At 39.0% G+C, this 13642-nt stretch overlaps 1 protein-coding gene across 4 annotated transcripts in view; it reads left to right on the top strand.

The window, feature by feature from the left end:
- Window positions 1-13642, top strand: part of prdm5 (PR domain containing 5) — a 114199-nt gene that overhangs the window by 92535 nt on the left and 8022 nt on the right. For all 4 annotated transcript variants that reach the window (XM_073938256.1, XM_073938254.1, XM_073938255.1 and 1 more), the window contains 2 exon segments: window positions 150-235; window positions 7253-7357. In XM_073938256.1, coding sequence (XP_073794357.1) covers window positions 150-235; window positions 7253-7357 — 191 coding nt within the window.

The following is a 13642-nucleotide window of genomic DNA, read 5'->3' as shown; positions in this document are numbered from 1 at the left end:
CGGCAGATTTTCATGTTCAGTACTGTAGTCCCAGGGCCAAACCTGTTGGGAATAACTAGTCAATACAGCAGTATATCAGTAAATGTAGATGAAATATGAATCTTTTTTTTTTTGAAGTCTAAATTTTGTTTGTGTTGTTCTATCTTTAGGTGAGCGGCCGTATCAGTGTCCCTACTGTGACAAAGCCTTCAGCAAGAACGACGGGCTAAAAATGCACATTCGCACACACACTCGGGTAAGACTACAATCATGCATGAACTTATTCACTTACAAACCTCCTGCTCATCCACCTGTCCATTTCATCCTCATTCAACGCTCTGCTTGTGTGTGTATGTGAACAATCGTATGTAAAATCTCCTGTGATGATGGATCACCTGGGTGTTTATTGTGACATCATTTCCTGGAAGAGCTGTATCACATCTTTCAGAAACAGCAGCGTTTCTCCGATTTTTAACACAGATGGAGTGTCAGCATCAGCGTTAATCCAAGGAAAGCTGAACAGACGCGGCACGTCATTACATCTCTTCAGCAAATATGCAGCATGATGCGGTAATTCAGCAGGGTAGCGTACGAGCTGTGGACTGACAAACAGCAGAAGCACAGCCATCATGACTAAACAAAGCAGATCTGATGCGGTAATGACAGAACTGCGCTAATCCTCTTATTGGGTCTCATTAAAGAGTTGCCCAAATCCATCCAGGGTAAACAAATGCAGGTTCATCAGACCCCATATGTGCTGAAATATTGATGCAGCATCACTTTTTTCTGGCCTTTATATGCAAATGATGTTCGTTACAGAGAGTGTCAGATTTCCACTTTCAGCAACATGCTGAATATGCTTAAACACACACATATTTGAGAAGTACCAGAGCCTGACGGCCCCATATAAAACATCACAATATAGCTTTTTTCCATATCAGCTAAGTTTCCCGCAAGATCAAATTAACGTTTTGTTTTTTTTAGATGTTTTCAGTATGTTAGGCTCAAGGATATCTATACGCTAGTGTGCCCCCAAAACAATGACAAAATTGACATTAGAAGATATAAGCATACAGAGCTTGCAGTTTGTAACTTTTACTTAAATAGATAGATTTTTTTACGTCACTTCAAATCTTCCGACCAATCAAAGGCTCTCTAGTATCTGACATGCCCCATCAGACATTTGTCATTTCCAATGGAGGCGTGCACATGGTGTGGAAGCGGCGCACACGTGTCGCGCACGCATTTTCCAGGTTCACCCAGTTGAAAAACATCTGAATTTTTCTGAACGCCCCAAGCGCACTGCGATTTATGTAAGTAGATTAACCAATCTGCTTCACACCTTTTATGGAATATACATATTTCAGTAATAACAGCAGACCAATGTCCTTCCAAATGCTGCAGTGCTTTTTACTTTTCTCCATAAACTTGCATCAGAGCTGCAGCAATGGTTTGTCCATTTATCATCTTCTGAGAAAACGATCACCTACAGTTGAAGTCAGAATTATTAGACCCCTTGTTTATTTATTTATTTATTTATTTATTTTTTGCTTAAGTGGCTAATAATTTTGTCCCTAAAATGGTGTTTAAAAAATGAAAAACTGCTTTTATTCTAGCCGAAATAAAACAAATAAAACTTTATCCAGAAGTAAAAATATTATCAGACATACTGTAAAAATGTCCTTGCTCTCTTAAACGTTAATTGGGAAATATTTAAAAAAGAAAAAAAAATCAAAAGGCGGCGAATAATTCTGACTTTGACTGCAGTTACTTGAGACGCCATAGAAAATGGTGAAGGAAAGCACACGCTTGCGCTTATCACTTCAAGTCAGATTGACAAAACACGTGAAAATGAGTGCTGTATAGGAGCAAGGAGGAGATTGTTAAAAGAAAAGGATGTAAGGATGTCGCCAGAGTGGCTTTTTGGTTTCTTTTCTTGTGCATCCCAGCCACTAGCTCCCCATCTGAAAGATTTTGTAGCATAGTGGGTAATGTTGTCATTTACCTGCACAATTTGTAATGGTCAGTATGTATTTTATGTACTTTACCTGAAAGCTCAGATTTGATTATCATAATTTATTTTGTTAGTAGAGTTTGAGGTTTACTGTATCATTATTATGGTGACGCAGTGGCGCAGCAGGTAATGCTGTCACCTCACACCTCACACCTCGGCTGGGTCGATTGCGGTTTCTGTGTGGAGTTTGCTTGTTCTCACAGCGTTTGCGTGGGTTTGCTCCTGTTTCCCCCACAGTCCAAACACATGCAGTACAGGTGAATTGGCTAAAATTTTCCATAGTGTATGAATGTGAGTGAATGTGTATGTGTATGGATGTTTCCCAGAGATGGGTTGCGGCTGGAAGGGCATCTGCTGCGTAAAAACTGGATAAGTTGGCGGTTCATTCCGCTGTGGCGACCTTGGATTAAAAAAGCGACTAAGCCGAAAAGAAAATGATTGACTGAATGTGTTATTGTTATTCACACCTCACAGACGTTGATCTATTTTTACCATTGCATAAACTTTGTGACATTGTGTCTATCAAGTTTGAGTCTCTTTAACACTTCTGTTTATTTCATTATAAAAAGATCAGATATTTCGTTTAAACGTGTTTGTTTTTGACTATTAAATCTATTTGCCTTGGTAATGTTGGTAAAATAAAATGAAGTAGTTAAATAAATCCCAATATTCCTAAATGTATTGTTAAAAAATATTCAGTAATTATCGATATCAAACGATAAGTAACATGATATCATGATTTTTATTTATATGTCGCCCAGCCCTAGATGAAAGTAAACACTATTGGCTGTTTTTTAAAGGGGAGGAGCTACTCTATGCCCCACCCTCTTTTCGTGTTTCAATCGAGATTAAATCCCCCATGGAATAAACAATGCTTCACTGGACCTTTAAATATATACCTCAGCATTATTTTAGTAGGCATACTTTATAAAATGAACTTAAAGTTTGCTTCTTTTTCATAAGGGAGGTTTTTGTGTGTTGCTGACACTTTTACTGCTCATCTGATTCAGCCGTGAGCCTCAGAGCGTCACACTGGATGTGTTTTACTCTAGCAGAGCCAGAACTCTCATCTTACACTAAACTTTACAAAAAACACATGTGTCCTCAATGGCACAGGCCCATATTGATGATGTCTCTCTGCTCACGCACACAAACACACTTCATCTGCAGCACCTTCTCATCTGGTGCGGTGTGAACACACCTCGTCCCGCTCCACTTCCCATGATTCCCTCTTCCTTTATCCACCCATTCATGACACAGCAGGCTGATAGAAGTTGGGATGGACTATCAGTGTGTGCACTTTCTCCTCCCTTATGTACACACACACACTAACTGTCTCTAAGGCCTCCCTTTAAAAAGCGATTAGTTTATTTTACTTTAAAAAGAAAAATCTTGTTGCCTTATAATTATTATGTAATTATGTAATAATTATTATGTAATAATGTAATTATATGCATAATTATAAAAGGTGCTGTAAGTTTACTGACTTTTTTTTAAAGTAAAATAAACTTTGTTGCAAGGCGGCAAGGTGGCTCAGTGGTTAGCACTGTCACCTCACAGCAAGAACATCGCTAAACATCGCAAGAACATATAAATATATATATATATATATATATATATATATATATATATATATATATATATATATATATATATATATATATATATAGTTCAAGTCAGAATTATTCGCCCTTCTTGGAGTTTTATAAATTAGCTTATTTTTTTAATATTTCCTAAATGATGTTTAACAGATTCAGGAAATTTTCACAGTATGTCTGATAATATTGTTTCTTCTGGAGAAAGTCTTATTTGTTTTATTTTGGCTAGAATAAAAGCAGTTTTAAATTTTTTTAACACTATTTTAAGGTCAAAATTATTAGCCCCAGAACAAACCATCGTTAAACAATAACTAGCCTAATTACCCTAACCTGCCTATAGTTAACCTAATTAACCTAGTTAAACCTTTAAATGTCACTTTAAGCTGTATAGAAGTGTCTTGAAAAATATCTAGTCTAATATTATTTACTGGCATCATGGCAAAGATAAAATAAATCACTTATTAGAGAGGAGTTAATAAAACTATTGTTTAGAAATGTGTTCTCCTTTTTTCTCTCTGTTAACAGAAATTGGGGGAAAAAAAACAAGGGGGCAAATAATTCAGACTTCAACTGTTTATATATATATATGAAACTGATATTGTTATATATATGATGCTGACTCCAGCCCCTGTGTGTCTTTTTTATTTAAATAAAAGATTTTAATAGATTTAGGTCACTTTTTTATTTTTATTTCTTAATGTACAATTCATCCTACTAACAAACCATTAACCAACTTTTAGCTCAACAAACTACTGATTAGCTGCTTAACAATAGTTATTATGGCAGAAGTTTGCAATTGGGTTGGATTATGGGTGTAAAATAATATCATACTTCATAAGTGCTCATAAACAGTTTAATAATAGGCAGAGTATAAATAGTATCTTAATAATAAGTGTATAATGTAATAAGCCAGTAGTAAATGGTGTGAATTGTCACTAAAGTGTTGACATCTTTTCGAGTCAAATTCATCTTTTGTTGCTAAAAATTTATTTATATTAAATGAATTATGATTATGTATACTTTATAATCTTTTAAAAAATAGTTTTGCATGGTCAGTTAATATTAATAATGATTAAATAATGTATTAATGAATTAAAGTTTACATTTAAATATTTACAATTAAATTTGTTTTAATATATAAATTACACATATACAGTTACACATGAAAATGTAGGCTTTTAACATGTATTTACAATGAGCCTGTGTTAAAAAAAAAAAAAAAAATATATATATATATATATATATATATATATATATATATATATATATATATATATATATATATATATATATATATATTTTTTTTTTTTTTTTTTTTTTTTATGTTTATACAATTATTTTTGTCAGTTTAATCTGATGCGAACTAAATTGATCTTGTTTTTTGACCCAAATATGCTGAACTCAGTGGACACATACTCTCTTACTACAGTATGTGCAGGTGTGTTTTGTTTAGTGTGTGTGTGTGTGTGTGTGTGTGTGTGTGTGTGTGTGTGTGTGTATGTGTGTGTTTCCTGGCTGTTATGCAAGTTAATGTATGCGTGTGTCCATGTGAAATGAGTTCCAGGTGTGTAACACATGAAAGGCTCTTCAGTTGTTTATCCCGGTCCATCTTCAGTTCGAGTGTGTGTGTGTGTGAGGTATGGTCTCTAGTTTCTGTAAACACACAGATGTATGTTGACGCCTGAGGGTTTGTTCTGTCTCTGTCTGAAGGCTCTTCATTAGTCTATTCAAAAACACAATAACAGAGTTCAGCCACAAGGTTTCACTGCCTGAAAAGTGTTAATCAGGATGCTTTTCTCCATCAGAGGTGTGCAGTCCTGCTCCTAGAGGCCGTCTTCCTGAGGAGCACATACAGTTGAATTCAGAATTATTAGCCCCCCTTTATATTTTCTGTCTAACGGAAAGAAGACTTTTCTTAACATAATAGTTGTAAAGAGGTGGACCACTACAATATATCATATTTTAAACTTGCTGATGTGTAATGTATGTGAACATAAACAACATCTCTGAATGTAAGACGCCCAAAGTTCTATGGAAAGGGAGACATTGGCTTTTACAGAGTTAGCTTAGCAAAGCCTACAGCGAACGAAGTTTGGGGACTACAAAATGTATGATGATGTCATAAACCCTTCAGGTTAAGCACATACACCCTGCGCAGTGAAGGGGTGTGGCCAAAGGCGCTGTAATGTTATAAAGGAGATGCTTCCTGGTGACGTGGGGCTGATTTGTGAATCACAGCACTTTATGTTAGCTGACCAATCAGAGCCTCTTGGGGGCAGCCCATCTTAACATTGGGGGATAATAATATTGATTAACAATAATGATTAATTTTCTTAAAATTAAAAGCTTCTTTCATTTTAGCCGATATAAGTAAGAGTTTAACCCGAAAAAAATTACAGGAACTACTGTGAAAATTCCTGAATCTGCTACATGTCAATTGTGAAATATTTGAAAAAAAAAAAAAATAAATAAATAAATAAATAAATAATATATATATATATATATATATATATATATATATATATATATATATATATATATATATATATATATATATATATATACAACAGTTCTGTCTGGTTCTTGAACCTGATTGGCTGATAGCCGTGAGATATTTTTCCAGTAACAGCACACAAATTAATCTTCACCTTTGTGTATTACTTCGCCCACATACAAGCAGAGGACTCTCTACAGTTTGACAAATATTACTGCTGTTAGAGAGCATAATGTACTTTTAAGGCTATTTTAGTGGAGAATGTAGTTGTTTGGATTGCAACTATGCAGTTTATTAACAAGGATAGTGCCTATTTTAAAATATTTATCATTACTGGGAGACAGCGCGTCGACGGCCATTAGTCAAAGACTGTTGACGTTGTCTATCCACAAGATGGCGCCAGGACCGCATAATAAGTCCTTGCTTTGTAGATGAAAACTGCATGTTTTCTTTATCATGAATAAGACGCTGCGAATAAAAAGCTGGATTCATCCTCGTCCCTCCTTATCGCAAACACAACAGCAGCCTGGTAGTGATTGCGCTGCTTTTTTTGCCGTTAATTGTTGTGATATTGTAACTGTCCCTTAATGTTTGATATGCATTGTCTATAAATGTATAACTTCTTCTCAAGTTGTTTTACCTTTGAGATGTAAGCACGCAGATATGCCATCTGCAGATATAAATGAACGGCGGAAGACAGTAGTTCCTAATACAAAAGGGTGTTAGATTCTGTGTTTGATTTTCTTTTTTATATACATGATTGTGTCGTCGAACTGTTGTATAAATGCAATATCACACTCATAGCAGTGCAATAAGGCTGTATATCAGCACTGGTGGGATGCTAAGGCAAACGCAAAGCACGCCTCCCACCAGTGCTGATATATTGTACTGCCACACGTGTGATATTGCTCATGTATGTATGTATATATATATATATATATATATAATTTTATTTTTTATTTTTTATTTAATAAAAAGTACCTATTTACTGGAGTATTTTTTCATCAGAAACTTTTTTTACTCTTGCTCAAGTGACTTTTAAGATTGTAATTTTTACTTTTACTTTAGTAAAAATTTCTGCAGGTACTTGTACTTTAAATTGAGGATAGATTTTGGATACTCTACCCACCTCTGCCAGTATATTTACCACCTCTCCTTCTCTTACAGGAAAAGCCATATAAATGCAGCGAGTGCAACAAGGCCTTCAGTCAGAAGCGCGGGCTGGACGAACACATGCGCACACACACCGGAGAGAAGCCCTTTCAGTGCGATGTAAGTCACTGATTCAAATTATCCATTCAGAGTGAGTCTTCTGTAATCAACTCACTGATTCAACTGATCCTTTCAGAGTGAGTCTCCAGTTAACAACTCACTGATTCAACTGATCCATTCAGAGTGAGTCTCCAGTTAACAACTCACTGAATCAAATGATCCAATCAGAGCGAGTCTCCATTAACAGCTTATTAATTCAAATGATCTATTCAGAGTGAGTCTCCTCTAACAACTCACTGATTCAAATGATCCATTCAGAGTGAGTCTCCATTAACAACTCACTGATTCAAATGATGTGTTCAGGGTGATTCAGTATTACTTTATTAGGGTATTTCAACTTTCACTCAAGCGCCAGATTTGAGTATACTTTGTCCAATAGCGTAAATGAACAGCAGATTTTTTTATTTCTGTGTGAACTATCCCTTTAAAAATATTTGTCCTTACCTAATAAAGGTACGCTCGTTTTGAGGTGCTGACTAAAAGGTGTAAAATAAACTGAAACTACAATCAGTTTGAATTGAATTGCAATGTAAATGTTTGAAAACAAGTGAAAAGAATAAAGCTCTGAGCCAGTGAGATTGCTTTAGAGGGGAAGTCTGGAAAAACGTAGCTTTGAGTGTTTTAAAATCTTCAAATCCTCATTCTGACGTTTCACAAAACAACTCCATGAAGTTCCTTTTCTTTAACTTCAACGGGAGCCGTGAAGGACAGACGCGACCACCCCGCAAACCACTTCAAATGCTGTCAAATAGTCCGAGAAAGCGAGTCAATAAGAAATGAATCTGGAGTATAGGTGGTTTCTGGCACGTCACGCTTCAGAAATGCTGCGCATGAAAGACGGAGCAGGAATAATCTGCCATCTTCAATGGAGGCGTCCTAACAACCGTCATCAGAGCGCCAGATTTCCGACCGAATCACTCCAGGCTTGAAAGACCTGTCACGTCAAATGCGGAGAGAACATTAAAAAAAAAAGAGGAAACAGCCGATTTCATTCTCGTATGGTCTTTAAAGAAGTCAAAACTTAGAGAGACATGCTTGGAGTTCAGCATAGACTTCAGATAAATACACAGGGAATGTTTCTCATTTACTTTAGTGAAAGTATGTGTCTGTGTGTGTGTGTTTGAGAGTCTCCTGTGGAGTGTGTTCACTGCCAGCGGAGCGTTTCAGAGGAAGCTTATCAGCATGTCTTTACATCACTCTCTGATTCATACACAGTCTGAGAGAAAACAATAATAAAGCATTAAAGGGGACCTTTTATACAAAAATCACTTTCATTAGGGGTTTAAACACAGCGGTCTGTGAACATCTTCAGCCTCTAATAGTAAAAATGTATTAATTAAATTGTTTTTAATCAGACTTGACGAAAACTGTCTGCAGAAACACTTTGATTGACATTCTCTATTTGTACGTGTCATCAGAGGGTGAAAGCCCCGCCCACTAGTCACCATCCCTCCCTCATTTGCATATAAACAGCCATTAGAGTTTATCATCATTAGAGTTTTGACTCTGCTGCTATCACCATAGCGTTTGTAGCTCCGCCCTCTTCTAAAAAGACTAAAATCTCATTTGAGTTTAAAGTGACAGACACCAAAATAGCACAGTTAGGATCAAAGAGTTCACACTTAGCTAATGACTGATAATTAAGCATGTTTGGCATGCTGTCTCAGGAGAGAGCCCTGAGCTTATGAGATCCTTGAGCCCGGGGCTCCCTCCCGTTTGAAGGGCAAGAGGGGAGTTTGAGCTCAGGTAGGTCTCGAAAACTATATAGATATAGCTGGCTAAGAGTTGTCTTTAGATGCTACATTGGAAATTGGGGAAAACCCACTCGAGTATGGGGAGAACATGCAAACTGTACAGAAACGCACACTGGCCCTGTGAGGGCTCGAACCAGTGGTGTTCTTGCTGTGAGGCAACAGTACTAACCACCGGGCTGCCCTGCCACCCTATCAGGAGAAGTAGGGGTGGAAGGGGTGCTCAGTAAACAACGGTGAGTTCGGTGAACTGATCACCTTCACGGCCAATCACAGTCATTCCTGTTGAGCATGTGATCACAATGTCAAATAAGCTGTTTAAGAACAGCGCTCAAACGTTGGAAATGGATGCCTTTTTAAAATATCCTCACCGATTGGTACTGAATTCCAGTATCGTGAAAACAATATACCAAAGTCTCTCCATTTAACTGCCAGTCTCACATGTCAGCCATGTTTGTAGTTTTTAATACTGTTTTTATTCGTATTTGTAGTTCTATTCGATTTCACACACTGAATCCTTATTATGCAAATTGAGCGACGCAGTGGCGCAGTGGGTAGCACGTTCGCCTCACAGCAAGAAGGTTGCTGGGTCGCTGGTTCGATCCTCGGCTCAGTTGGTGTTTCTGTGTGGAGTTTGCATGTTCTCCTTGTGTTCACATGGGTTTCCTCCGGGTGCTCCGATATCCCCCACAGTCCAAAGACATGCGGTACAGGTGAATTGGGTAGGCTAAATTGTCCGTGGTGTGTGTGTGTGGATGTTTCCCAGAGATGGGTTGCGGCTGGAAGGGCATCCGCTTGGTAAAAACTTGTTGGATAAGTTGGCGGTTCATTCCGCTGTGGCGACCCCGGATTAATAAAGGGACTAAGCCGACAAGAAAATGAATGAATGAATATTATGCAAATTGCGATGCAGAACTAGTCTAAGAACTATGATGTGTTTAATCTGATTGGCTGGACTGAGAAACAGAAAAGTGTGTGTGTGTGATCTGAGTCTATAACACATGATTCAGAGATGGACACGAGTGTGTTTTCAAGGACAGACAGCAGATAAAGAGGAGCTGAGTTGCTGTGGTTTGGACTTGAAGTGCTGGAAGGTCAGACGGGGGTCAGTTTGTGCAGGGCGGTTTCATCCTGCTGTCCGCCTGGCAGGACGTCCTTCCACTGCGGCTTTCACACCACAGCAATACCCTCAGAGACTCACACACACACACACACACACACACACGTATGTACATTCACACACACATATAGACACAAACACTGACTCACAAACAGACAGAAACACACAGACACAAACACCCTCTCACAGACTCACACGTACATACAAAAACATACACACACACACACACACATACACACACACACACACTGAGGGCGTTGTGCTTGGTGGTCTGCTGCGCATCACGCTGCTGATTATGTGGACTCAGTGTGGGCTGCAGGGTTAAACTCAAGAGCGGCTGCAGCTCTTCCAGCGGTCTCAGAGTAAACCCCGCTGAACGTCACACACTACCCACAATCCTCCTCTCTCTCAGAGTAAACCCCGCTGAACGTCACACACTACCCACAATCCTCCTCTCTCTCAGACTAAACCCTGCTGAACAACACACACTACCCACAATCCTCCTCTCTCTCAGAGTAAACCCCGCTGAACGTCACACACTACCCACAATCCACCTCTCTCTCAGAGTAAACCCCGCTGAACGTCACACACTACCCACAATCCTCCTCTCTCTCAGACTAAACCCCGTTGAACGTCACACACTACCCACAATCCTCCTCTCTCTCAGACTAAACCCTGCTGAACGTCACACACTACCCACAATCCACCTCTCTCTCTCTGCGGTGTGTGTGTCGAGAGCGCTTGTGTGAGAGTCGGCCAGAATCAGACAGAAAGAGTCTGTGTTTGTGTGTTAGGACTCAACATTATGCAATGTGGTGTGTGTGTGTGTGCGTGTGCGCGCGCCTGAGAGTGTCTGGGTTTGTTTAGTTGTTAACACACGCCAGCGTTCATGCACACAGCTCAGAGACCCTCAGAATGCAAAGGTGGGCCAGAAGTTGACTGAAGTTGGCAAAGGAGAGAATATTTGGGGTTTGACGGCGTTCATCAAGCAACATCAGTCTGTGGAGATTTGCTGAAATATCTGCTCGTTCAGTTTTTCAGAGATCGTGATTGTGGATGTTTTGCTTTTAGAATTGCGCTTTTGATCTACGTCAGGGATGTCGAACTCAGTTCTTGGAGGGCCGCAGCCCTGCACAGTTTAGTTCCAACTCTGCTCCAACACACTAACCTGTAGGTTTCAAACCAGCCTGAAGGACTCAATGAGTTTGATCAGGTGTGTTTAATTAGGGTTGGAACTAAACTGTGCAGAGCTGCGGAACCGAGTTTGACATCCCTGATCTATGTTAAGTGCCCAATGATCTCTGCCAGACGGGCTGCTCTGAGTATTTCAGAAACTTCTGATCTACTGGGGTTTTCACGCTTAACCATCTCTAGGGTTTACAGAGAATGCTCCAACAAAGAGGAAATATCCAGTGAGCGGCAGTTCTGTGGGCGCAAATGCCTTGTTGATGAGGTCAGAGGAGAATGGCCAGACTGGTTCCAGCTGATAGAAAGGCAACAGTAACTCAAATAAGCACTGGTTACAACCGAGCTCTGCAGAAGAACATCTCTGAACACACAACACGTCCAACCTTGAGGCGGATGGGCTACAGCAGCAGAAGAGCACACCGGGTGCCGCTCCTGTCAGCTAAGAACAGGAAACTGAGGCTACAATTCACACAGACTCACCAAAACTGGACAATAGAAGATTGGAGAAACGTTGCCTGCTCTGATGAGTCTCCATTTCTGCTGACACATTCGGATGGTTTGGTCAGAATTTGGCCTCAACACGATGAAAGCATGGATCCATCCTGCCTTATATCAGCGGTTCAGGCTGGTAGTGGTGGTGTAATGGTGTGGGGGAGATTTTCTTGGCACACTTTGGGTCCATTAGTATCAATTGAGCATCAATGCCACAGTCGACCTGAGTATTACTGCTGACCATTTCCATCCCTTTATGACCATATTGTACTTCCAGAAGTATATGCACCGTCAATAAGTGTGAATCATCTCAGACTGTACTCAAATGGCCTCCACAGTCACCAGATCCTCAATCCAATAGAGAAGCTTTGGGATGTGGTGGAACGCAGGGCCGGAGTGGGACTCTTTTTCAGCCCTGGAGTTTCAAGCCTTAGACCGGCCCACCTCAGTTCACCACTGACTATCTTAAAATAAGGTCATTTCCAATTCAGTTTCTAATTACACTATCATGTCTTTTTTTTTTTTTTTTTTTTTTTTTAGAAAACAGCTGTTTTGGAACTTCAAATGTTCAACAACCCTTACAGTATTATATGTCTTAACAATAAAAATATAAAAAAAAACCTTCATAGACGAGGACCGAACCCTGGGTGACCGCGTCTTAACCTAACGTGCTAACCACTGTACCACAACAGCTATACGTTAATCGGTGACTTATCTAGTTATATTATCATTATCATAACAAGAGCAGAGCTGCGGTAAAATAATGAATAAGAAGACTGTGGTCAAGTAAATAAATAAATTATATTTAAAAAGTGTGACTGCTGAGAGCAACAGATTCTGGAGCTAGGGACACCGGCCCTCGCGGCCAAAAAACGGACCGGCCCACCGGGAATTCTCCCGGTCCTCCCGATTAGCCAATCCGGGCCTGGTGGAACGGGAGATTGGCATCATGGATGTGCAGCCAACAAATCTGCGTGATGCTGTCATGTCAATATGGAGCAAAATCTCTGAGGAATCTCTTGTTGAATCTATGCCACTAAGGAACCTGTTAGCCAGCACTCAATTTTAGGGATTTACACCTACCTAACTTTAAATAGTAACAGTTCCTGACTCCAGTAAGCTACAAACGCAAATTATGTATCATTGGAAAGAAGACACTTTGAGCTTTACTGTGGTAAAAGGAGAAGTTGTATGTTAAAAAATATAAAAAGTTATACATTATGAAGTCATGAGGAAATTAATTTTTAATTTAATTGTGTTTAATTTTAGTTTTCCATATAGAAACACAGCAAAACAGTAATGTAATGTCCTGGAAAAAATATGACTTGAAAGCCAAGTATTTCATATGTTTACATTTTAAATTTGATGAAGATAGCATGCAAAATGAGATTACTGTAAAAGATTTTCTGAGGCTATGTCGATGTCCTTCTCTCCATCATTGTCAGAGGCACTTTCTCAAAAATCATCTTCCCAAGTTAAAACATTTACAGTTGCTGAATGATTTGGTCTACATTCAATGTTTATGTATCCTTGGAAAGAAGACACTCTGGGCTTTATTATCCATCATCTAGAGTTTATAATGCTCAAAATGAAAAAAAGTTTTAGATGCTTAAGGCAGTTCTGAAGGCAAACAGAGGTTCCAACGCAGTACTAGTAGGGTGTATCTAATAAAGCGGCCGGTGAGTGTACACTGTATGCTGGAGCAGATTCTCCAACAGCTGACACACACTCATT

This window comes from Danio rerio, chromosome 23, assembly GCF_049306965.1.
Source record: "Danio rerio strain Tuebingen ecotype United States chromosome 23, GRCz12tu, whole genome shotgun sequence".
Taxonomy (NCBI): domain Eukaryota; kingdom Metazoa; phylum Chordata; class Actinopteri; order Cypriniformes; family Danionidae; genus Danio; species Danio rerio.
Note: the sequence above shows the minus strand (reverse complement) of the source record. Positions and strands in the feature narration are given on the sequence as shown.